General features: G+C 46.4%; 1 protein-coding gene across 1 annotated transcript; it reads left to right on the top strand.

Moving 5' to 3' along the window:
- Positions 1–4,208: 4,208 nt before the first annotated feature.
- On the top strand, positions 4,209–23,161 carry PLEK2 (pleckstrin 2). Its single transcript, XM_047864714.1, has 9 exons — positions 4,209–4,473; positions 13,521–13,685; positions 17,117–17,298; positions 18,553–18,644; positions 18,903–19,090; positions 19,323–19,424; positions 20,859–20,942; positions 21,826–21,904; positions 22,611–23,161. Exons 1-9 carry the CDS (start codon positions 4,432–4,434, stop codon positions 22,736–22,738), a joined length of 1,062 nt encoding a protein of 353 aa, XP_047720670.1. The 5' UTR covers positions 4,209–4,431; the 3' UTR covers positions 22,739–23,161.
- The last annotated feature ends 223 nt before the right edge of the window (positions 23,162–23,384 follow it).

Below are 23,384 nucleotides of genomic sequence, written 5' to 3'. Positions count from 1 at the left end.
ATTTATTTTGCCCAATAACCCCGTGAGACAGGCACTTTCTTACCCCATTTTATGGATGAGGAAAATAAGGATCAGAGAGGATATTTGCCAAAGGTCATGTAATGGCTGAAATAAGATGTGAAGTTTCCAGAACTCACACTCGAAGTGTGGTTTATTTTATGAGTGGTCTGTTTGGTACTGCTCTGTGATAAGCTAAGAACAGAAATGGAGAGTGTTTGGAAACTTTTATGGCAGCTGGGCATTGCCACGGCATTCAAGTGCATGATGGATGGTTTTATTTCATTGAACAGAATATAGATGAGTTTGGATGATGCAGAAGTCTCTGGTAAGTTGCCTGTGGTGGAGGCTATGTTCTAGTCATGCACACTAGGACCACACAATAGTCCACGACTCAGGGGAAATCAAAAGCACTGGTCTTCAGCACAGATGGTGTGGGTAGCACTGTTTTGGAACACCACTTTTTGTGTTGGTGGGCCTGCCCTGCCACCTGTGGCAGACCAGGGGGATATTCATGGTTAATCAAAGTGGTACTTTGTCTACACTGATGTGTAAGGCCTGGGGCCAGGGTCTGTGTATTCCTCCTGGCAAGTGGTTTGTGCTTTGTACGTGGAACATATTCAATATGAGTCTCCACCTTGGTGAGTGAATGAATGAAATAATGAATGAATGAATACGTTTCTGGCTGTAAGAGAGCAACTTGGGATGGCTTTGAGCAAAACCATGAATTGGGCAAAATTTCTCTACCGGCTCTCTCTGCTGCCTTCACTTCTAGCTCCCTTCTCCTTCCTCTTTTTTCTGCCCAATGCCTTCAGGGTGCTTTCCCGGCTGCCCAAGACCCCACATGCCCCCTTTTCCTGTGAGTGGTGCTCTACACTGCACCTCTTCACTGCCCTCTTTCCTGGCCACTTCCCAGTTCCGAGTCTCTTCCAGGGGGATCTCCCCCAGCTAGCCATCCCCTGATAAAGACAACACAGAGCCTACACATCTAGGAAGGGGCTCTGCTCCTCCCAATAAAATCAGCAAAGATTTCTAAAAATACTACAGGTAATACTGGTGTAGACACCCGAGACTGCCATTATCATATGCTGCTGGTAAAGACATCTTGTGGTATGTTTCTAAAAGGCAGTTTGGAGGGGCGCCTGGGTGGCGCAGTCGGTTAAGCGTCCGACTTCAGCCAAGTCACGATCTCGTGGTCCGTGAGTTCGAGCCCTGCGTCAGGCTCTGGGCTGCTGGCTCGGAGCCTGGAGCCTGTTTCCGATTCTGTGTCTCCCTCTCTCTCTGCCCCTCCCCCGTTCATGCTCTGTCTCTCTCTGTCCCAAAAATAAATAAACGTTGAAAAAAAAAATAAATAAAAGGCAGTTTGGAGATGTGTATCAAGAATTTTAAAAATACACCTTTTAACCTAAAAGCATGCTTTCAACATTTATCCAAAAATAATCAGGGATGTGGCAAAATGTTTATGTACTGAGGTATTTATCATAACATCATTTACACAGTAAAATAGGGAATTCAACCTAAATGAAAATGATGAAATACATTATGATATAGGCAGGATGAAATGTTATTCAACCATTAAAATTATGTTTTTGAATTATTTTTAATGATATGCTAAGATGCTTATTAGCTATTATAAATGAAAAAAAGACAAGGTTCAAGAATTTTTAAATAAAAATATAGGTGAATGTAAAAATATTATCTGCCTGGATGATGGGATTTGTGTGGTGTTATCTTTTTTTTTTTTTTTTTGTAATTTCTAAACTTTCTATAATGAGCACAAAAATTATTTATGGTCAGAAAAAACATGGAAGACATTGTTTAAAGTCTTTTCTGGCTTTGCAGACAGAACTCTTTCCAGTGTGTGTAGTTATACCCTCAAGGCAGTCCTGTTCTGATGCAGGACACTGCTAGGGAAAGTGCCCTTGGCGTTTGCTGAGAGCTAGCCTTGAAGTACTTGAAGTACCTTGAAGTACTGTTAGCCTGTTTCCTGGTCTTGCATTGCCACTAACTGGCTATTGGGCCTTGGACAAGTCATTTTATTTCTCTGGGCTTTGGGAGTCTTCATTTATAAAATTCTGATTAGATTCTGATTCTGGATTCTGATACACTCATTAAGTCAATGTATTCATTGTGAGTAAGGATTCATGATTTACCGTTCTCTACTGTGAGTATCTTAAACAGTGGATCCTTATCTATAGCTAGAGGAATGACTCTCTAATGATGGAATTTCACATTGGAATTTCACATGAATCACCTACAAGCAAACACTGACCATATAGCTCTCTACAACTCACACATTCTAGATATTATCTGACCTTCTGAGAGAGTCAAGGATCCTTCCACATCAGCCTAAGTCTTGAGAGGGAGAGGAGAGTTGTCTGCCTGGAAGAGTAAGATAAGCTCTTGGGTTCTGAGCTTCCTTACCTTTCCCTCTCCTTTCTCCAAGTCTCAGCTGTTCACCACTGTCTGCTTCCTCTGTCTTCATCCTCTTCCCCATGGTTGAGTTGGGCTTATGTCAGTGTGGTTCCCTGGTGGGCTGGTGGCTCAGCCACTATAGCTGGGTGAGGAAAGAGTGTGACTCATGCCATGGGTCCAGTGAGTCAGACGGGGTGGGCTGGACCAGGGGCTTCCCCAGGACAGGAAGCAGGTTCTAAGTATGCAGAGCCTTAGTTTCCTCCTGGTAGGGGGCACTTCCAGGAGAGAGGACCAGTATTGTTTCCTTTTCCATCTCTGTGAACTCATTCAGGAACACTTCTTGTCAAATGTATTGCCACCTCTTCCAAGTCTTAGTAGGCTGTGTTAGTCTGTGCCAATCCCCTGCTTTCCTGGATTTGAGAGGAAGAAGGAGATGAGCAGGCCACAGCCAGAGCCAAAGAAGATAAGAATTTCCCATTCTATCCTCCCATGTCCTAGGTTTGAGCCCAGCAAGATTTCAGAGCTCACGTGATTCTTTACTCCTCCTTCTAGCTCAAGAACTGAGAAGTAAGTGTAGTATCCACACTGCCCTGGAGTTAAAATCCTACGTTGTATGACCTTGGGCAAGTTATTTAACTATTTTGAGTTTCAGTTTCCTTTGCTGGGAAAAAACAAATAAAGGGATAATAAACTCACCTAATGGGATTGTTGTACATTAAATAAAACCTTGCACCACTACAGACCTGGCTTCAGAAGGTACTGAGTCTATGTGCGTTTTGAAATGGAGTGGAAGATACATTCATTACTTTTGGATTCACGGGGAGATCTGAAGTCAGTCAGTGAGAAGGCATTTCCGGGGCATTGGCACCGGTTGGGAATTGTGCACCAGGCTGGTTCTGAAAGGCAACCTGGGGTACTTTGTTCTGACAGAAACTTTTCTTCTCTTCTAAGCAGCTAGGGCCTTTCTGCTTCCTGGTGAACAATCCTTAGGGGGCCCTTCACACCCAGTGCAAACAATGAACAAGCTGAATGTGTCCTAAGGATTACTAGAAAGAATCAGTATTGCTTTGTTTCCTTTTGTTGCAGGCTCCAATATGGTCTGGTAGGACATGACTGACCCCGTCCTCATTTAAATTTTTGTTATTTTGTTCATCTGGGGATTTTTTTTTTTTTTGCATTATTTTTGATTTTCAAAAATACTGCATTAAAATATAATTTATCTAGATTACTGAGTTCCTCGGCATGCCCTTAAATTTTGCACGTAATGAAGTAATCCCCAGCTGTAGCTTTTTTGGGGGTGGGTGGGTATATTCTGGAGGCAGAGGGCTCCTGCAATCTGCGCCTGCTTCTTTAAACCTGTGACGGTTTTTTTGGTTTTTTTTTGTTTTTGTTTTTGTTTTGTTTTTTTTTGTCAACGGGAACTTTGCCCTGCGCCCACCAGGGGCCAGGATAAAGTTCCCAGCTGGTTCCACTCCATCCATTCTCCCCCACCCCCATCCCCCCCATTTCCACTGAGCTCGGGATTACTCGGAATCCCTGCAAATCCTTTCAGTGCCGTTTAATTCCGTAAGTATTACTCGAGGGCCATACACTAAATTGCCAGGCAGGCACCTGGTTAAGGCTGGGGGCTGGCGAAGATGGGCAAAGACCAGACAGCCAGAGGCGCCGCGCGCGCTCAGGGGCACCTGGATGGGGCACCCCGCCCGGAGAGCGCGGGACGGGGAAGGCTCCCGGAGGCGACGGCAGGGCGGGACGCTCAGAGCCCGCAGACTCTGTACCCGGAGGCCTAACCGCAGACCCTAGCGCGCCTTTGCGGGGGCGACCACGTCAGAAACCCCGACCTGGCGTGACTTCCTGCCCGGGAGGCCCCGCGGTCTCGGGCTCTGGACGCGGGCCAGGGAGGCGTCGCCCGCGCGGGGTCGGAGGTGCTTCCTGGGCGCCGCGGGCGCGCGGAGGAGCGGGCGGCGCGGGGACAGCGCACCTGGAGCGCCCGGAGGCCCGGCTGGCGCGCGCAGCGACATGGAGGACGGCGTGCTCAAGGAGGGTTTCCTCGTCAAGAGGGTGAGCGGACACTGGCCCGGAGGGCGGCTCCCGGAGCCGGGTCCCCAGCCCGCGCCCGACGGCGGTCTCGGCGGCCTGGGGACAGCCGGGTGCCAGGGTTGGAGGGCGGCTTCAGGTGGAACAGAGAGGCCGGGGCACACAGGCAAGGAGGAGAGTTCAGCTTGGCTAGTGGTAGGAGGCGGGGGGCGACTCCTGAAGGGTTATGTTAATTAAAACAACGTATTAAGCTGGAAAGAGTGCAGTATTTAAATATGCTATATTGAAGCAACCTAAGTGTGCTCGCGGCGCCCGTCTATGTACGAACGCATCATCTCCTGTACTACTCACAGTAATCCCTGAGCGAGGAGGCAGCCCAGGCTTCTGAATGAAGCTCTTAGCGTGTAGGAGTCCCGGACCTCGTGTTCTTCAGCCCCCCGCAGTCCCACACGTGTAGCACCACTTTCCTCCCTTTCCCCAAAGGAGAAACTAGGTTCGGGGAGGTTAATTAAGCAGCTTGCTTAGGATCTGGGTGCTAGTGGTGATGGAGCAGGTGCAAACCCATAAGGTTGACTCCAAATCTTATTCTGTCCACAGCAGGGTGGGTGTTGTTATCACTGAATTACAGATGAGGAAACTGAGGGGCAGAAAGATGAAACCGCTTGCCCAGAGCCGGGGGACTAATAACTGGGACTGCAGTCTCCATCCTCAGTCCATGGCCCATGGTCTCATGCCCATGGCCCATGTCGCCTTTCCCACAGCTTACAAGACTTCAGACAGACAAAGAGCACACAGATCAAGGTGGAAAATGAACCAAAGAGCAGCAGCAAGAGGAAGTTCAATATTTTAAAATTCTTTTAACATTGATGTCCACACTAAGGGTTTATACTAACATAACAGCAGGGCATAAAATCTGGGGATGAGACTTTTGGCTCTTCTACTGAGATTGTAGCTTTGGGAGGGAGATGGATGAAGAGAGATGACGGGGCTCCCCCTTCCATTGCCTCCCCTGGCGGTCAGAGCAGCCCTGAAGTCTCAGATTGCTTTCAGGTCCATGGGTAATGTAGCCATGCTATGTTACACATTATTTGTACAGGAGGGCAGGGGTGTTGTTTGCTCAAAACTACAAGCAGGAGATCTAGTAGGAGGCTGATGCCGGATCAAGGGTCAGGCTGGACACAAGCAGGTACCAAATTCCAAGCCACTGTGGTTAGTCCTTCTCGTGCTGTGGAAGCATCTGCACCTCAGAAAGACAACCTGTGGCGGGGTTGCTCCAACTTTCCTGCACCTTGTGAGGTGAGAGGGAGAGTGTGAGCTGGGCAGGGCATCTGATAGGCATCTTTGATTGTCCACATAGCTTGGCCCTAGTAGGGGTCTCCCCGAGTTGCTGGAGTTTCCTCCCAAGATTCCCCACCACCACCACCATGCAGAATCCGGGAATGCTAGAAGCAAGGATGTGAATTCTCTTCTGGATGGCTGCCCAGTCCTGGGTCGCTGGCCAAGGGAGTTCAGGGTGCAGGGAAGTGAGAACAGTCTACAGGTCCAGCCCAAAGGCCCACAGAAGGCGCTTGGCTGAAATACTGAATGCTCATTCCAGCTAAACCCAAAGCCTGGTGTTTGGAGGCTGGCCCTGAAGCTAGCGGAAGCCACACCCTTTCCTGCAAGGTGAGGGACCTGGCTGGGTGCCCTTGGTAACAGTTCCCGCCTATTGATCAATCTCAACTTTTTCTCCCCCCCACCCCCACTCCCTCTCCTCCTGGGTGGCGCCAGCAGCAGCTTCTGTATCCACTGGACTAGTTGCAAGGCTAGGGCCATGGGATTCCATAGATTTAGGACGGTTTAAAGCCTGGGGTGGGGGCAGGGCCTGAGCTGGAAGCCCAGAGTACAAAACAGTCATCACCCAGGAGGGTGAAAGCAGTTGACGGGCAGGGGCATGATAGATCTGGCTCTCACTCCCGCCCAGACAAGAAAGAAGCAAAGCTCCAGGCGAAATGCAGGGCACTCACTTGGCCTGGCTTTAAAGGAGGGTGAGGGGGAAGGAAGTGAGATCAGCACGGACAAGATTGCTTTTCTTGCTAAAGATTGCTTTTCCTTTAAGAAGACAGGCCTTGCTGCCCGGCTCATACCTCTGATGACCCTCTTAGAAAATGACATGGCAATGCTAACACCCTTTGGCCTGAAAATGTCCTTTGTAGGAAGGACTCTATCCCAAGAAAATACCATCAAAGCTTTATGAACACAGTATTATTTATGTAGTGAAAAAACTGGAAACTACCTATATGTCCGCACAAATAAACAAATGACTAAGTATATTATGGTTTTGCAGATGTTAAAAATGCTTATAATCTAATAACCCAAAAAGTGAAAATATAAAAGGTATTATTAGTAAGGAAAAATAGGCATAGAAGAAACAAGTCTGGAAGGAGTTCTGCAGGCTAGAAGTCTGAAATCAAGGTGTTAGCAGGGCCATGCTTCCTCTGAAACCTATAGGGGAGAATCCTCCCTTGGCTCTTTTGCTTTGACGTTTGCAGATTTTTCCTTCCCATGTAGGGAAAACCTTATAGGGAACAACCTATTGTTTCTTTATCCTGTGAATTTCCTTTACTTGTACTCACAACACTTCCCTTCTGACACTGCTGGTCACCAAAAGTGTAGAGGTTTTCCCCAACACCAAGCAGTTCTCTGTGATACCAGCTACATGTCCTGCCATTTAACTCAATTCTGACACTATCTACCTAGAGATAGTGTCATATCCCATGGGTTAAGAGATCAGTCCCACAAAACTGCCCCCCTCCACCCCACCCCACCCATACTTTAGACACTAGCTGCACTTCTGACTGACCAATGGGCTATCGATTGGAGATTCCAATACACCCCCTTTTCCATTTCAGTTAATTTGCTACAGTGACTCACAGAACTCAGGAAAACATATTTACCAGTTTATTAAAGGATATGATAAGTGATACAGGTGAAGAGCCAGTTGGAAAACCTGGGTAGGGCAAGGTATGTGGGAAGGGGCATGAAGCTGCTATGTACTCTCCAGGCATGCCAGGCTCAGCACTTCCATGTATTTACCAACCCAGAAGCTCTCTGAACCCTGTATTTTTGGGATTTTGTGGAGACTTCATCACATAGGCATGATTGATCATTAACTCCATTTTCAGCCATTCTCCCTTCTCAAGAGAATTGGGGTGGGGCTGAAAATGCCAAGCTTCTAATTGTGGTTCTTTATGGTGACCAGCCTTCATCCAGGAGCCCACTTGAGTCACCTCGTTAGAAAAAAGACGTTCCTATTACCCAGGAAATTACAAGGGTTTCAGGAGCTCTGTGCCAGGAGCAGGGGACAGAGACCTAAATATAAAATCTATTATCTCACGCAGGCAATTCTTGCCATTCTTGGTTTGTAGATGCATCACTCTAATCTTTGCCTCCACTGTCCCATGACCATCTTCTTCCTGTATATCTCACTGTCCAAATTCTCCTCTTCATATAAGGAATACCAGTTAGTATTAGGTCCGCCCTAATCCTTTATGACTTCACGGTATCCTAATTACATCTGCAAAGACTCTATTTCCAAATGAGATCACATGCATAGGTACCAGGGGTTAAAACTTCATACCTTTTGGGGAGGGAAACATAATTCAATCTGTAACAAGTACCATCTCTGCTTTTCTAGGGTTGTAAGGTCTTGGGTAAGACCTTTATGGGCCTCAGTTCCCTCATCATTCAAGTAGGGAGTAGTATGGACTTTCTCAAAGGGTGCCTCCAGCTATAATATTCCATGCCTCTTGAACCCAGTCATAGGTTTGTTATCCCAGCTATGGACTCTCCTCCCTCTCCCTAAAGGGGTTCTAGGGACTCTAAGCCACTTGTGGTTGGTCAAGTGGGCCTCTGGCCTTGGCCAGTCATTTGCAGACAAGGAGCCTGGAGAGGGAGGAAACTCCCTGGGTAGAGGGAAGCCTGGGATATCTTTCAACTTATACCACAGTAGTTTTGGCCTCGATCCCTTTACCTGGTGACATTAGACCAGTTCCTTATTTCTGCTGAACATGGTGTGCTTTTCTGTAGACCAGGGATAATGGAGTTCTCCTTCCCATTTTGTGGATTATTATGGCATCTGCCAACTGAACTGTCTGCTCCAGTCTGGCCCACTTCATTCAGCTGTTCTGCCACAGTGTGGTCAAGGTGATCTTCTTAACATGAGAACCTAAGCCTTTCTTAGCAGCGTCTTCTTAGAAGTCTTCCAGGACTCCCCTCTGGCCACAGTATACAGATCAAACTTTACTGCATGGAACTTGAAGCTGACTGTGCCTGCATCACTTCTGTCCTTTGCCCACAGGCCTCTGAGCCTCATCCATACAGAACCAGTTGGAGTTTCTCAAAAGTGGAAGTGGTTCAAGCTCTCCTTTCCCTGCCTTCCTGACCTGACCAACTCTACACAACCTTCAAGACTCAGCCCCAGCTCTTCAGGGAGCCAACCTAACCCCACTCACTCTCTTTTGAGCTTCTTCTTCCACCTAAGCTGCTTTTCGGGGTTTGCATCATGACCTATATCACTTCTCTATTGTTCTATAATAGTTGCCTCAAACCTTAATGTCTTTTTTTTTTTTTTTTTTTTAATTTTGAGAGTGAAAGAACAAGCACGGAAGGGGCAGAGAGAGAGGGAGACAGTACTGACAGTGCAGAGCCCAGTGCAGGGCTCGAACTCATGAACCTTGAGATCATGACCTGAAGTGAAACCAAGAGTCAAGACACTTAACTGACTGAGCTAGCCGGGTGCCCTGCCAGAGCTTAACATCTTAAAGCCATAAACATTTATTGTCTCACATAATTTCTGAGGGGCATGTATTCAGGAAGAGCTTAGCTGCAAGATTCAAGTCTCTCATGAAGTTACAGCCAAAATATTGCCTGGTGTGGCACTCTCCTGAAGGCTTGGCTGACTGGAGGGTCCAATTCCAAACTCAATCACATGGCTAGTGGCTGGAGGTCTTAGTTCCTCACCTCTCTATAGGGGCCGGTCATGATGTGGCATCTAGCTTTCCTCAGAGTCCGTCTTTTCTAACCTAACCTGACAAATCATTACTCTGCCATATTCTCTTGGTCACATAGATCAGCCCTTGTACAATGTGGGGAAATATATAAGGTTGTGAATACCAAAAGGTGGATATCCTGGGGGACCCCACCAGTCATCTGTCCTGGAACTTATCACATTGAGTGGCATCATTGTGTGTCTCCTCTGCTGTCTTGGGTCAGTATCTTGTTCATCTTTGTCTCCCTGCTGCCAGCCCAGTGCTTGGTGCAGTAGTAGTTAGTCGTTGATTGTTGAATGAATAGATAAGTGAATGAATTATCTCCCTAATCATCTCATCAGGATTTTTGTTTGTTTGAATTAAAATTAATTTTCCATTATAAAAATAATACATACTTTTATTAAAAAAAAAACTAGAAAAGGACTCAAGGCTGTAAATTGAAAAATAAGTTTTCATTCTTGTTGCCTTATGTCCAGTCTTAGTCCTTAGAGATGACTATTAACAATCCTGAGGTATCCCTTCAGAAATTTTCTAAAATAGCTACTAGAGTCATTTTTAGGTATCGTATGAAAAAATGTAAGTAAAAGTGCTTTACCTGTGTTAAAGACCATTGGCGCTGTGATTCTTGTTGACTCAGACTGCTGTGTTTGACCTTGAGGGCTCCACCAATGACCTTTCCTGCCATCTGTAAGGATTGGAATGCCTCCCCTATAGCCACAGTGGGCATGGTATTGTTACACAGTTAGAATATTTTGCATTATTTTATTATAAGCAATGATCCTAAGTGTCTCAATACATAAAACCTTTTCCCTCTCCTAGATGATTTACTCCACACACATCCCCGGAAGTAGAATTATTGGGTCAGAAGATTTGAACATTTTTTTTGAGGGTCATAAGCTGCTTCAGGCTTTCTACCTACACAGTAAATCCTTTCTCATCAGCCTTTCTCCTCAGACCTCTCACCCTTACTGTCAGGATCTGTAGTTGCTCATAAACACATTCCACTCTAGTGAGTTTGAACAGAAAGGGATTTCATGGAGGAATAATAACTATTAAGTAACTCAGGAATATTTGGGAGGGCCAGAGAACCTGGCTGGGATGCTATAAAGCCAGAGATGATGTAGCTAGACAAAAATACCTACCAGCACCAGCAGACATTTCTAGCGGAAACATCATTGCTGACATTGTTTGCTATTTGTCCCTGGTAGCCCTGGGGACTGGGTGTCAGAAGAACCTATTCTTCCAACATTGTTCTCTCCAAAAATTCCTGTTTCCCGTGGGAAACCGTGCATAGGGGTGGCAGCCACTTGGTCACCTATCAGTTCCCTTTGTGTCAGGGATTCCGAGAAATGTAGCATTTTGTCCAGGAAAGTACAGTATCTCCAAACTGGTTTGTTCTGTTCAACATCTGTTGGTGACACTTTCTTGAACGTCTCCAGCCCCATTTCTCCTCTCCCTGTTGCTTTAGTTTGCTAGAGTATTGAAACAAAATACCACAGACAAGACAGCTAAACAGATTTATTTTCTCACAGTTGTGGAGGCTAGGGTAAAAGGTCAAACTGTCAGCAGGTTTGGTTTCTTCTGAGGCCTCTCTTCAGCTTGCACATGGGCACCTTCTTGCCATGTGCTCACATGGTCTTTCCTCTGTGCATATTCCTCCCTGATGTCTCTCTGTGTCTCTGAGTGTCCTTTTCTTATAAGGACCCCAGTCAGATTGGATTAGGGTCCACTTGATGACCTCATCCTAATCTAATCACATTTCTAGGGCCCTATCTGCACTTACAGTCAACACTGAAAGTTAGGGCTTTAATATATGAATTTGTGTGTGTGAGGAGTGACATAATTTAGCCTGTAACACCTATGTTTTAAGATATAAGATTATTTGACCTTCTTCACTTCTCTACCTCACACCAGCCCCCATTCCATCAACTAGGATTGCATTCTCCCTGTACACAATCTTTTGAGCCAACAATCTACTGCTAATGCTGCTTCAACAGCCCCTCAAAAGGGGGTCATCGAAAAAGAGGACCCAAGTCTGGGCCATGTGGGGAGCAGTAGAGAACCCCAACTGCTGAGACGTCAAAACCAAATCTTCTTTGTTTCTTGAAACATGTCTGCCCACATCAAGAAAAGCTGTCACCCGTCATGTTACATGTCGATCCTAAGTATGGGAGAGAGCAAAAAATGTAAACTTGAACTTGACTATGAAAGTTATTTTCTGTGAAGAGCTTGATCGCCATGCAATGTAATAGCACTTAGACATATTAATAAATTCTTGTCATATTAACATAGGTAAAAGTTTTATTGAGTTGCCACAATAAATTGTTTGGGCATAGCCCAGTGCTCACTCGGTCAATTCCCACAACTTTTGGTTCCCTAACAGCACTGTGCACAGTACACATCGAACAATCACAGTTCCACAGATATGAGAACACGAGGAGACTTTGAACTTAATAAATGCTAGGAAATGTAAGGAAAGGAGTGAACTAGGGAAATGGTCTCTGATTCAGATAAAGCCCATCTCTCTTAGTTAGAAGCTCGCTCTTATTGGGCTCTGCTCTGGGAAATATGCCATGAAAGTTGCTTTCATGAGTATGTACTAAACCCATTCCTTTCTGATTCCTCAGCAGACATTCCCTCATCTGTTGGTCTGTTCTAGAAATACGCTCTTTGCCTTTACCTTACTATCCTGTCCATTGGCTCTATGACTCACTTGAGAACCCCCAAACTACCCTGTCTTTCAGTCTTGCCATACCAAGCTAAGCAAGATTATTAGGGTCCTTAGCACTGGTAGACTGTTTGTGGCTTCAGCTTTACAAATTGCCTACATCTTTGACTAGTGACATTCTTTCTAGGAATATATGCTAAGGAAAAGAAAATCTGAGATGCAGATCAGAATTTATGTGCAAGAATATTCATTGCAGAATTGTTTATAACAGTGAAAAAAAGAAACAACCTCAGTTCAAACAATAGAAGATTGACAAGTAAATATTGCATCCACCTAGCGGTCATTCAAAAACATGTTTTAAAGAAATACATCGGGGGGCGCCTGGGTGGCGCAGTCGGTTAAGCGTCCGACTTCAGCCAGGTCACGATCTCGCGGTCCGGGAGTTCGAGCCCCGCGTCGGGCTCTGGGCTGATGGCTCAGAGCCTGGAGCCTGTTTCTGATTCTGTGTCTCCCTCTCTCTCTGCCCCTCCCCTGTTCATGCTCTGTCTCTCTCTGTCCCAAAAATAAATAAACGTTAAAAAAAAAAACTTAAAAAAAAAAAGAAATACATCGGTGTGAGACGATGCTCAGCAAAGCTCAACAAAACAAAAACTAGATAATGAAACTGTATGTAACATGGTCCTGTTTTTTTTTTTTTAAATCAGAAAGTAAAAACTAAGGAAAAAAGACAATAAGAAAACAAAATGTTAGCAACAGCCGTCTCCTGGTAGTACGACTTCCTCTTCAGTATACTTTATAGTTTCTTTCAAGGTTTATAACCACAAACAAGGTCAAATGGGAGGTCTTGGTTACATACTCAGATGACAAAGAGATCCAGACTGATAATGCTTTTTTCATGCACATGAAAATAAAATGTATGATTCTGAACTAGATCCTTTGGCTATTAAAGATATTACTAGGGCAATTGGTGAAACTTGGCTGGGGGTTGTGGAATCGATGATAATAATATATTAATGGAAATTTCCTGATGTTGATGGTTGCATTGTGGTTATGTTGGAAATATACACCCCCTTTTTTTGTAGGAGATGCACAATAAAATATTCAGAAGTGTTGGAGCATCATGTTAAGAATTTACTCTTAAATGATTCTATCATACAAGTTCTTAATACTATTCTTCAGCTTTTCTATGAATTGAAATTATTTTAAAATAAAAAAATTAAGTGAAGTTAAAAAAAAAAAGGTAATGCTGTCCTCCTTTCTGGGCAGTTGATCCCATGGCACAGTCTGGCTACCTGTGCTGTGGGACACCTCTCCCTGAACACAGTGTCGTCCCCTCAGCCATCTCACCACAGGGCTGTGCTGTCCATCCTCAGGGTCACATTGTCCACAACTGGAAAGCACGATGGTTCATCCTCCGGCAGAACACGCTGCTGTACTACAAGCTCCAGGGGGGTCGGAAGGTGACCCCTCCCAAGGGCCGGATCCTTCTGGATGGCTGCACCATCACCTGCCCCTGCCTGGAGTATGAAAACCGACCCGTAAGTGAAGGCCCCTGCTTCTCGGCTCCTTTCTGCCCGGGACCCTCTCATCTCTGGCCTCTTTGGTGAAGGTGATGTGGATAATAGGAAGAGCTGAGTTATCATTGAAAAAACCTAAATTCAAGTCCTGCTGAGCTGTGTAGCAGGTGTGACCTTGGGCAAGTAATTGAGCCTCTCTGAGCCTTAGTTCCTCCTCTATAAAATGGGGTAAAATAGTGACACCTCACTATCCCCCATGATTGTGTTGAGAATCATGCAGAAGGTAACAGTCTGTCAAAGCACCTTGTAGGCTAGGAGGAACCTCACAAATGGGAGCAACTATTGCTATCTTGGGGTTCAATGTGATGGCTTTCATCCTCTAAGGAGGTGAGTGTTCTAAAAGTCAGGCGCAGCTTCAACCCTACCATGAAAAATTATCTGAATCAGTCGTTTTTTTTAAGGGCCCATTTTGTGCCAAGAAATTTGCTAGGCTTGGAGGAGTCAAGGAAGAAAATGGTAAGAGTGCTTTCCCTGGAGTTAGTCATCTTATTATGAAAACAAGTGGTTAATCGAAAAACATTCAGAGTTCCAAATGTTGGTATAAACATGATTAGTCATAGAGAACACCATATTCCTGAAGAGGAGGAAGACGTATTTATAGGCTGTTGAGTCAGGTACAGCATTGGGAGGAATAGAGACTTGGCAAAGATCTGAAAGAGGAGAGAGGCAGATATTCTGGCATGTCAGGTGGAAAGTCTTGAGTGAAAGTGAGGGGAGAGATAGGGATAGATTTGGAGATGACGATGGCCAGTGTGGCAAAAGGAGAATGTTCACCAAGGGAGCAATGGGAGATTGGCTGGGGCCAGATGGAGGTAATGGGGAGTCACTGAAGGTTCTGAAGTAAGAGAATGGACTGGTGGAAACACTCTTAGGAGGACTAAAATGAGGAACTACGCTCTGATTCTAATAGGTTACTAGATCAATAAAGAAGGGATCTAACCACTTATGTTTTTCTTCTTTGACTTTTCTAAACCAATTGACAAGCCTTCTAAGTATAAGAAAACGTTTGTGACAGTCCATTCTGGGAGGTGGGTTTCCTGGTATTATGTTAACTGCTGTACTCTTTTGTAGTTTTGACTTTTTCTCAAATAAGAAAACAAAGGGAGCTATTAAAATAGTGAGGCATGAAATAAGGCAAAAAGTAGGGGGAAACACAAGAAAATGTTATGAAGGACATGTCAACAGGACCTGGTTGACTGGATGTTGAGGACAAGGCAGAGGAAGGTATTGAGTGTCATTCCACCCTATGAGGCTGCAAAAATGAAATGTCATTCTACAATTTCCTCTGCTAATCTGGAAGTGCCGCTGATTAAGGGAAAAAGTCAGGTGGGGTAGCATTCTGTCGGGTGGAGGTGGGGCTGCCGGAGGATGCCCAGCCTGGGAAGACTGGGGCTGTACCTTCTTCCTTGTGGGTCAGAAGACCAAACACAATGTCTGGACACATAGCAGATGATTAGTAAATGTTTGTTGAATTGATGTTTAAGAAAGAAGAAACATTTACAGCGGAGACGTTTTTAAGAGGAAAAACCCCTAGTTTTCTAAGTGAAGTTAAGACTCTAGTTCTCAATAAATTAAACCCCAGACCTTGTAGGGTTGCTCGTTAACCTGATGCCCTTTAACAATCTTTAAGGGACAGTGGAAAGCAAGAGTGCTGGTAGAACGGGCTGGAGATAGAGAAGCTTTCAAAAAAGGAAATAAGTGAAATTTGCTAACTGGAGTTGTGAACTTCATGTTAGTTTTCCCTAACATTCTCAGATTGTCATCCTCCCAGTTCAAGAGTACTTGACCTGCAAGAGGTCAAGAGGAGCCAGCAAGTTCGCTAAGAACACGTTATAAAGTATATACATGTGTATGTGAATATATATATGTGTATACACACACACACACACACACATACACACACATATATATTTATTTATTTATTTTATTTTTTTAATTTGGGAAGCTATGAAAGAGTATGTGTGGATTTCACATGGAATTATATAGTCTCTCCTGAAATTCTTTCATTAAAATGTTGATTACAGACTGCCAGTGCAGGTGCAGGGAGCTGGGTGAATTTGTTCCCCTACGATGCTGATGAGTGAGTCAGTGTTAACTTGGAGGAACGGATTTGTGGTATCCTCTGGGACTGTGAACCAGCCTCATCTCATCACTGTTTTTACTGTTAGTTGAGGTGAGGGATGTTGAGTCTGCAAACAAAGCAAGTTGGGAATTAATGCACTGGAAGACAGAATCAGAATGAAATAGAATGCATCGGCTTTCCCAAAAGAAGCAGTAGGCTTCTAAGATGACATTTAATAGGGTCAACATCAGAATCCCACAGTGGCCAAAAATAACCCAAAAAACCCTAAATGCACATTTAAGGAATGGAGGAGATGTGGCCTACATCAAAAAGACTGTCTGCTGACCTCATAGAGTGCGAGTCTATGGTGCCACCAGAGCTACCTCGGGCCATCAGCCGTGCCACCCTGTGCCCCTCAGAGCTTTCCTGGAGCAGCCGGCTCCATTCCATGGGTCATAGTTTATGAGAATGGCAACCACCTGCAGAACATGTAACAGAGCATGAGCTGATTAAGGGTTTAAGCCATATGATATGAGAAGTGTGTGAAAGATTGGGGATGACTGAAGAAAAGAGGACCAAAAGGAGCATAAGGAACAGTTCCTCCAACGTAGGTGTTAATATCCCCATATGACAGATAAAGAGACTAAGGCTTGGTGGGGTTCCTTTTTTGTTTTGTTTTTTGAGAGAGGGAGAGGGCCCAGTGAGTGAGGGGCAGAGACGGGGGCTGAGGCGGGGAGAGGGACGGAGAGGGAGAGAGAGAAAAGTGGGGCTCACCCGAAGCAGGGCTCATGTTTTACCCGAAGTGGGGCTCGAGCTTACTCGATGAGGGACTTGAACTCATAAACCGTGAGATCATGCCCTGAGCCTAAGTCAGATGCTTAACGGTCTGAGCCACCCAGACACCCCTTAGTGAGGTTCCTTAATGTGCCCAAGCGTTCATAGCTAAGTGGCTAAGCTAGGATTTGCATTCAGATCAGTTGGACTTGAAAGCCAGTACACTTCTCACTTCAGCACAGGGGCTGTCATGGGAGGTAAGTTAGTCTGTGTGATTAGAAGCAAGGAGGCAAAGTGTCCAGGCAACAGTCCCTACGCTAACTAGTCTGTCCAAGAGGGAGAGCTTGCCTTGTGAGCCATGAGCTCCCTGTTGCTTCAGGTTGACAAGTGAATCTTTGAAGACCACCCCCTGGGACATGGTTGAGGGGTTGGGAGTTCGGCAGCCACCACTGTGTGTCCTGGGCTTGCTGTGGCCCCGTCATCTTTGTTTGGGGCCAACATTCTCTGGCCTGCCAGGCCTCTGAGTGCTGGTCTGACGAGCCATCTCTTCCTGCAGCTTCTCATTAAGTTGAAGACTCAAACATCCACTGAGTACTTCCTGGAAGCCTGTTCTCGAGAGGAGAGGGACGCCTGGGCCTTTGAGATAACAGGAGCTATTCACGCTGGGCAGCCGGGGAAAGTCCAGCAACTCCACATATTGAAGAACTCCTTCAAGCTGCCCCCTCACATCAGTCTGCAGTGAGTACCCAGCCCACCCCCGCCCCTCACCCTGCCTGGCTTTGTTGCAGCCGCTTCTGTCAGTGCGACTGGGGAGGGGGTGGGTTCTGTTGTTACTACACACGCCTTCTGGTGCCACCATTGTGCGTCAGGGTTTTCTGCTGTCACTGTCCTGTTTGTATTATTTTTTCTGCCTGGGAGTGGCCCTCCCTCCCTGCCCTGCTCCTATGTAATATCTTGGGGCCTCTGCTGCTTTCCTACCTCAATGTCTTGAGACCCTCCCTTCAATTTCAGCCAGGGTGCCTGGGGCTATGTCACAGCCCCCTAGGAATCTCCACGCACCAAGTCACTGGTCTTGTTTGCAGCCTGGTGGCAAGAATGGTGTGTTCTGGTAGTGGCTGCATTCTTGCTCTGTGAGGTTCCTCATTCATCCATCCATTCATGCATGCATGCATCCATCCATCCATCCATTCAGGAAATAGTTATAGAGGGCTTCTTGAATGCCATATACTGTACTAGGTGCTCAGGAGATGCAAATATGAATAAATAAGGTCTCATCTCAGTGGCTTTCCAACTCAGGGGCATAAATAGAAAATGAGAAAAGATCTTCCATTGGTGGCAGGAATCATCTCACAGAACAGAAGGAAAGCAGATCATTGGTGGAGGCAATACTCTAAAGTAGGGACGTCAGAAGGGAGTGCCATCATGGAAACTGTTACATCTACAGGAAACACCCCCTAGCCTCCCAGGCAGCAGAACTGTTACACCCATCAAAGACAAGGCACGAGTCCATTCCTTGGCTCCCAGAAAGCTCCATGCCAGTCCTTGAAATCTTGATTGTGCAGCCTGGGTGCTTGCTAGACCATGGTGAGTGCAGGAGGAGCAGTGGAGGTAGGAGTGGGTTGAAGTGATGGGTGACTTTGAGAAGTAGCTGGAGGAGGTCCGACTTCTGCAGATCATAGAGAATCATTATTGTATGTTATTTTGCTTTTAAGTTGAAAGTAATAGCTCTTAAGTTTTGCTACAAAAGTAATACCCATCTAGTGTAGAGACATGAGAGCATTTAGATGAGCAAGAAGAAAAGAAACATCCTGAAATCCTACCTCTCCAATCTGATGCATTACGGAAACGCCTCTTGCTTTGTGATGTGTATCACACCGTTTGCCACTTGCTTTATACCTGTAGCAGCACTCTTGGACTCCCCCTCCTACCTGCTGGTGTGATGTGGGTATCACACACTGTGGGGCCCCTCTCCTTTGCCTTCCTTCTGTGTAGTCGCATTGTGGACAAGATGCACGACAGCAGCAGCGGAATCCGGCCAAGTCCCAACATGGAACAGGGAAGCACCTACAAAAAGACCTTCATAGGTGAGCATCCCCTCTTGGGGGCTGGGCTGGGCAGTGGAAACCTGGGGCGTGGCGACCTGAGACTCAGCCATGCTTGCCTTCCTGTGCTGAGGCCAGAGCTGCCTGTGGCCAATGGGCTGGTCTGAGATGGCCGCATGCTCTCGGGTAGAACCCAAGGCTGCCCAGGAGGTTAGGGTCAATGAGGTCACAGCCAAGCACCCCCAGGGAGGCTGGTCTGTAGCCTGTCATCTGACTGATGCTGCCCTTGCCCCAATGCAGGCTCCTCCCTAGTGGACTGGCTCATCTCCAACAGCTTTTCTGCTAACCGTCTGGAGGCTGTGACCCTGGCCTCCATGCTCATGGAAGAGAATTTCCTTAAGCCAGTAGGCGTCCGAAGCATGGGAGCCATTCGCTCTGGAGACCTGGCCGAGCAGTTCCTGGATGACTCCACGGCCCTGTACACTTTCGTAAGTTAGGGAGTGGGTTCTTCTTGCCACTGGGCAGAGGGAAGGAGAAGGTAACCGAGTGAGGGCCAGGGGATCCACAGTCATGGGCCAGAGGCCTAGGGTTTGGGGACTTCTTCACCCTCAGGGGGAGTGAGGTTTCTGTACCAAGGATTTTCCTGTCCCCTGTGGTAGTCCCAGAGCCTGGAACTGGAGCCTTTTTGTAACAGAGCCTTTGTTCACTCCTTCCCACTAGGCTGAGAGCTACAAAAAGAAGATAAGCTCCAAGGAAGAAATTAGCCTCAGCACTGTGGAGTTGAGTGGCACAGTGGTAAAACAAGGCTATCTGGCCAAGCAGGTATGCTTGTCTTGGAGAGGGAGATGGACAGAATGCCCCCAAAGGGTGGGAGGGGCTGAGCTGCTAAAGGGCACTCATTACCAGCAGAATCTGCTAAAGCAGGAGCCGGTGGCAGCTGCAGGGAGCAAGGCAAGAGGCATGAATGTGTCCGTTAACACACGTGTGCGTGTGTGTCCCAGACACAGGGGAAAGTACGCACAAGTCAGTATCACAATGCTAAAAAACGTCTGCAGCACTGCCCAGTTCATGCATTTGTCTGGAAGGACATTGCTTACTGGATCAGTGTTTTGCATTTGCTGGCCTTCAGCTCCAGGATGCTTCCTGGGGTTTCTGTCTTCTTCCGTGGGACTCTGCATACCCTCCAGATACACTTTTCGAAAAAAAAAAAAAAGTCTTTTAAGACAAAATTCTGCAGTGTAATGTCAGTGTTTAAAACCTGACTGTGGTCACTACCGTTAACCGTGTTTGGAGAGAAGCCCTGTCCCAGGCACACATGCGGCCTTTCTACCTGTGCCTGACACACAGGCTATTCTGTGAACAGAATCCCCACATCCCAGCATGTGACGTGACCTCTGCACACCCCTCGTGTTTGTGCATTTCCCACACACCGTGCGAATGTGCATGTCTGTACCATGGACACACGTGCTGCTCAGTGCCCTGCCCATTTTTACTTGGAGCACATGGCTGTCCTTGTCACCTGCTTCTTGCATATCAGGATCCCCATCTGCTCTTGGATTATTTACTGTGCATGCAACTGCCTATCTACCCCAGATAGATCTCTACTGCCGCTCCCAGGCCTGACAGGAGTCTAGTGAGGGGAGGCAGTGAGGCCCTGGAAGACCACGAGGAAGGTGTGGGAGGGGCTCTGGGTGTTCCAGGCTAAAGGGTTGAGGAAGCTTTGCGATCCAGGGGGTGAAGCCAAAGAGAGTTACACACACACCAATGTCTTACACATTTAGATTTTAACATAAAAGTGATCATTTCTTTTGCTGATGCAGAACGTTGAAGTGGTTTTCGCTGTATTTGTGTGCACATAAGTACATGCAACTGTGTGTAGGTTTGTTTTTTTTGCTAAGTTGACACTTAAAGTTGGTGCCCTTGGGTTCAAGTTTGCCCATGAGCTCTTAGTGTAGCTGACACCTGCTGCCTCCCTGTCCACCTTACATGCTGAGTGGGCCCTGAGTCATGCTCCCCTCTTCCTTCAGTGTGACCCTCTTTGGTTCTGGGAACTTGGCTAACTGTGACAGTGTTTTTGCTAATGTGTCTCTGAGCAGGGAAGTCCAAGTCACTGCAATCCCTGGGTCTCCAGCAGACTCCTCTTAGAAAGTAGTCTGTTGGAGCCAGCTGGCTTGGATGTTTGGCATTAGCTGCATGGAGGTGGGAGGAAGGGACAGAGCTGTCACAGATGAGCCTTGAACCCTTTCTTTGCCTCAGGGACACAAAAGGAAAAACTGGAAGGTGCGGCGCTTTGTTCTGAGGAAGGATCCGGCTTTTCTGCATTACTATGACCCTTCCAAAGTGAGTGTCACATGTTCACTTGGTACCCGTGTGTGATACTTCCAGACCCTTCTGTCCTGGGCACCGCAGGCAGCTGGCTGTACTTCCTTTCTCTCAGCATCCCTCCCTCCCTCTCCTCCCACAATCCAAGCTGCACTCGATGGTCTGATCATTCCCTTCAGCACGCTGTTGCCTGCGCAAGAGGGTTATCATTATTTTGAGAGGAAAGCATCTTTTAGTTTCTCCAAAGCTTTTTGTGTGGCTGGGGAGGGTGGAGCGGGCTGATAGACTCCTAACTAGTGCTTTCCAGCCACTTCACCCCTTTCTATGAGGAGATCCCATGAATCCTGCCCCTCAACCTTTTGTCCCCACCAGTGTTGTGGAAAGTTTCTTTTACCATGTACTGTTTAGGCCATAATTTACTAATTTTGTTTTCTTTTTTCTAATTGATCAAAGGATTGCTACTCTGAGTTTCGGATATAAGAATTATTGTGTGATGAGTTGATTTAATTCTAGTCAAAAGCAAAGAAAAATGGCCTTTTAGTTGGCCTGTCCAGCCTTGTCTTGGTAGATGTAGGATTTTCATTCATTTTTTGAAATATTGGAGAGTGGGCAGTTCCTCCATCACCAGGCTTCAGTCAGGAATTCCCACCCTAACAGTGGCACACGATGGAGTGAGGGGAGGAATGTGGCCCTGCCACTGCTGGCAGTGAAATGAAGCCCAGATTTCCTTACTGGTGCATGTCACATGGCCGTGTGATGTCTAAATTCAGCGTCACCTACTCTTCCAGATGACTCTCTGACTTCTTTAGCGGGCCTCAGGGTGGTTACAGGCAAGAGTTCAACTCCTTTTTCCCTTTTATGCATTCACACTATGCCTAATGAGGAATCCTTTCCGCTGCAGGAAGAGAACCGGCCAGTGGGTGGGTTTTCTCTTCGTGGTTCCCTCGTGTCTGCTCTGGAGGATAACGGCGTTCCCACTGGTAAGGTGCAACTTCACGCTGGCCTGCAGGCCGCAGGCTCCTCCTCAAATCCCCCCCTGCTGTGCTGTCAGCAGTGCTCTGCTGATGGACTGAGCTATGGGAGCGGAGTATGCTCTCTCAGTGAGACGAACGGTGTGAGTTTGAAGCCAATTTCAGAATTAGGGAAAAGGGCAAGGGGGGTGGTGTTCTTAGTCTTTTAACAACACAACTAAATAATCCTTGTCTCTGGTATTCTTTCCCCTCAGTTTCTGTGCCTACTGGCAGATAAATTGCCACCTAAGAATAGAAGCCTACAGTGTTTAAGGATTAGCAACACAGCTGAATGTCTATTAGCACGCTCATTTCACAATGGCCAGCTAAGACAGTATTATTCCCATTTTATGGACATGGAAATTGAGGTTCAAAGAAGTGAAACAAGTTAATATCAGGTCCCAAATCTGTGCCTGCTTTTATCATAAGCATACTGGATTCTTTGATGTGAATGGAACTGTAGATCTGTGGTTGGTGCAGGGAGCAGGCCAGGAGGGCACAGGTGAAGGACAGGGAATGGAAAGGAGGAAAAAAGGGAAGCGGGCATTGGGTGGGATTCCCTAACCACATACGTTGGCATTGAAAAACACTTCATGTGTATTTTTGTTTTTGGCTCAGTTGACTTCTAGCTGAAAGCAGACATGGATACTCACTCACTGATTTTTCTTCTGCCCAGGGGTTAAAGGAAATGTCCAGGGGAATCTCTTCAAAGTGATTACCAAGGATGACACACACTATTACATCCAGGCCAGCAGCAAGGCTGAGCGAGCTGAGTGGATTGAAGCTATCAAAAAGCTAACGTGACAAGGGAGCGTGTTCCTGAAGGAACAGGACAAGGTTTCCTCCCTCCTACCGGATGGTACAGACAAGATTTCCTGGAGAATGGGTGTGTGCAGACTTATAGCTTCTTTGTATATTTTGCACTGCTTTGCAGTGAGACTGGTGATCCTTAGATCACAATCGGCAGTGGTGCTATTTCCTTCCCCACCTTCCTGTTAACAGCCTGGAAATGCTAGAACAACCATTAGGCGTCAGCATCTTGACTTTCACCCATCTTCACAGCCAGCCATTCCTCGGGCACCAAGGTAGGGTTCCCTGTTGTAACACTAACTAGCCACGTTGCAGTACTAAATAAAATGCTAATATTGTGTTGGCTGTCTCTGAAGTGCTGTTAAAAACTAACTCCTTCCTTGGAATTAATAAAAACTGCCATGTTTTTAGCTATTAGAATTTCCTGGACAAAGTTGTATGGTTTTCAAAGGTTTTCCATACTCGAGCCTATGTAAATTACTATGCAAGATTATGAAAACATGTCAAGTGACCTGTCACTTCATCTTAAAATGCTTCATCTTAAAATGGGGATGATGGCAAAATTTTGGTTGAACATTCCTTGAATACTGATTTGCTTTGAAAAAGAAGCCTGCATAAGCATATATACTGCAGAAATCAT

This window comes from Prionailurus viverrinus, chromosome B3 (assembly GCF_022837055.1).
Source record: "Prionailurus viverrinus isolate Anna chromosome B3, UM_Priviv_1.0, whole genome shotgun sequence".
Classification (NCBI taxonomy): Eukaryota; Metazoa; Chordata; class Mammalia; order Carnivora; family Felidae; genus Prionailurus; species Prionailurus viverrinus.
This window is presented reverse-complemented; position numbering and strand designations above follow the sequence as displayed.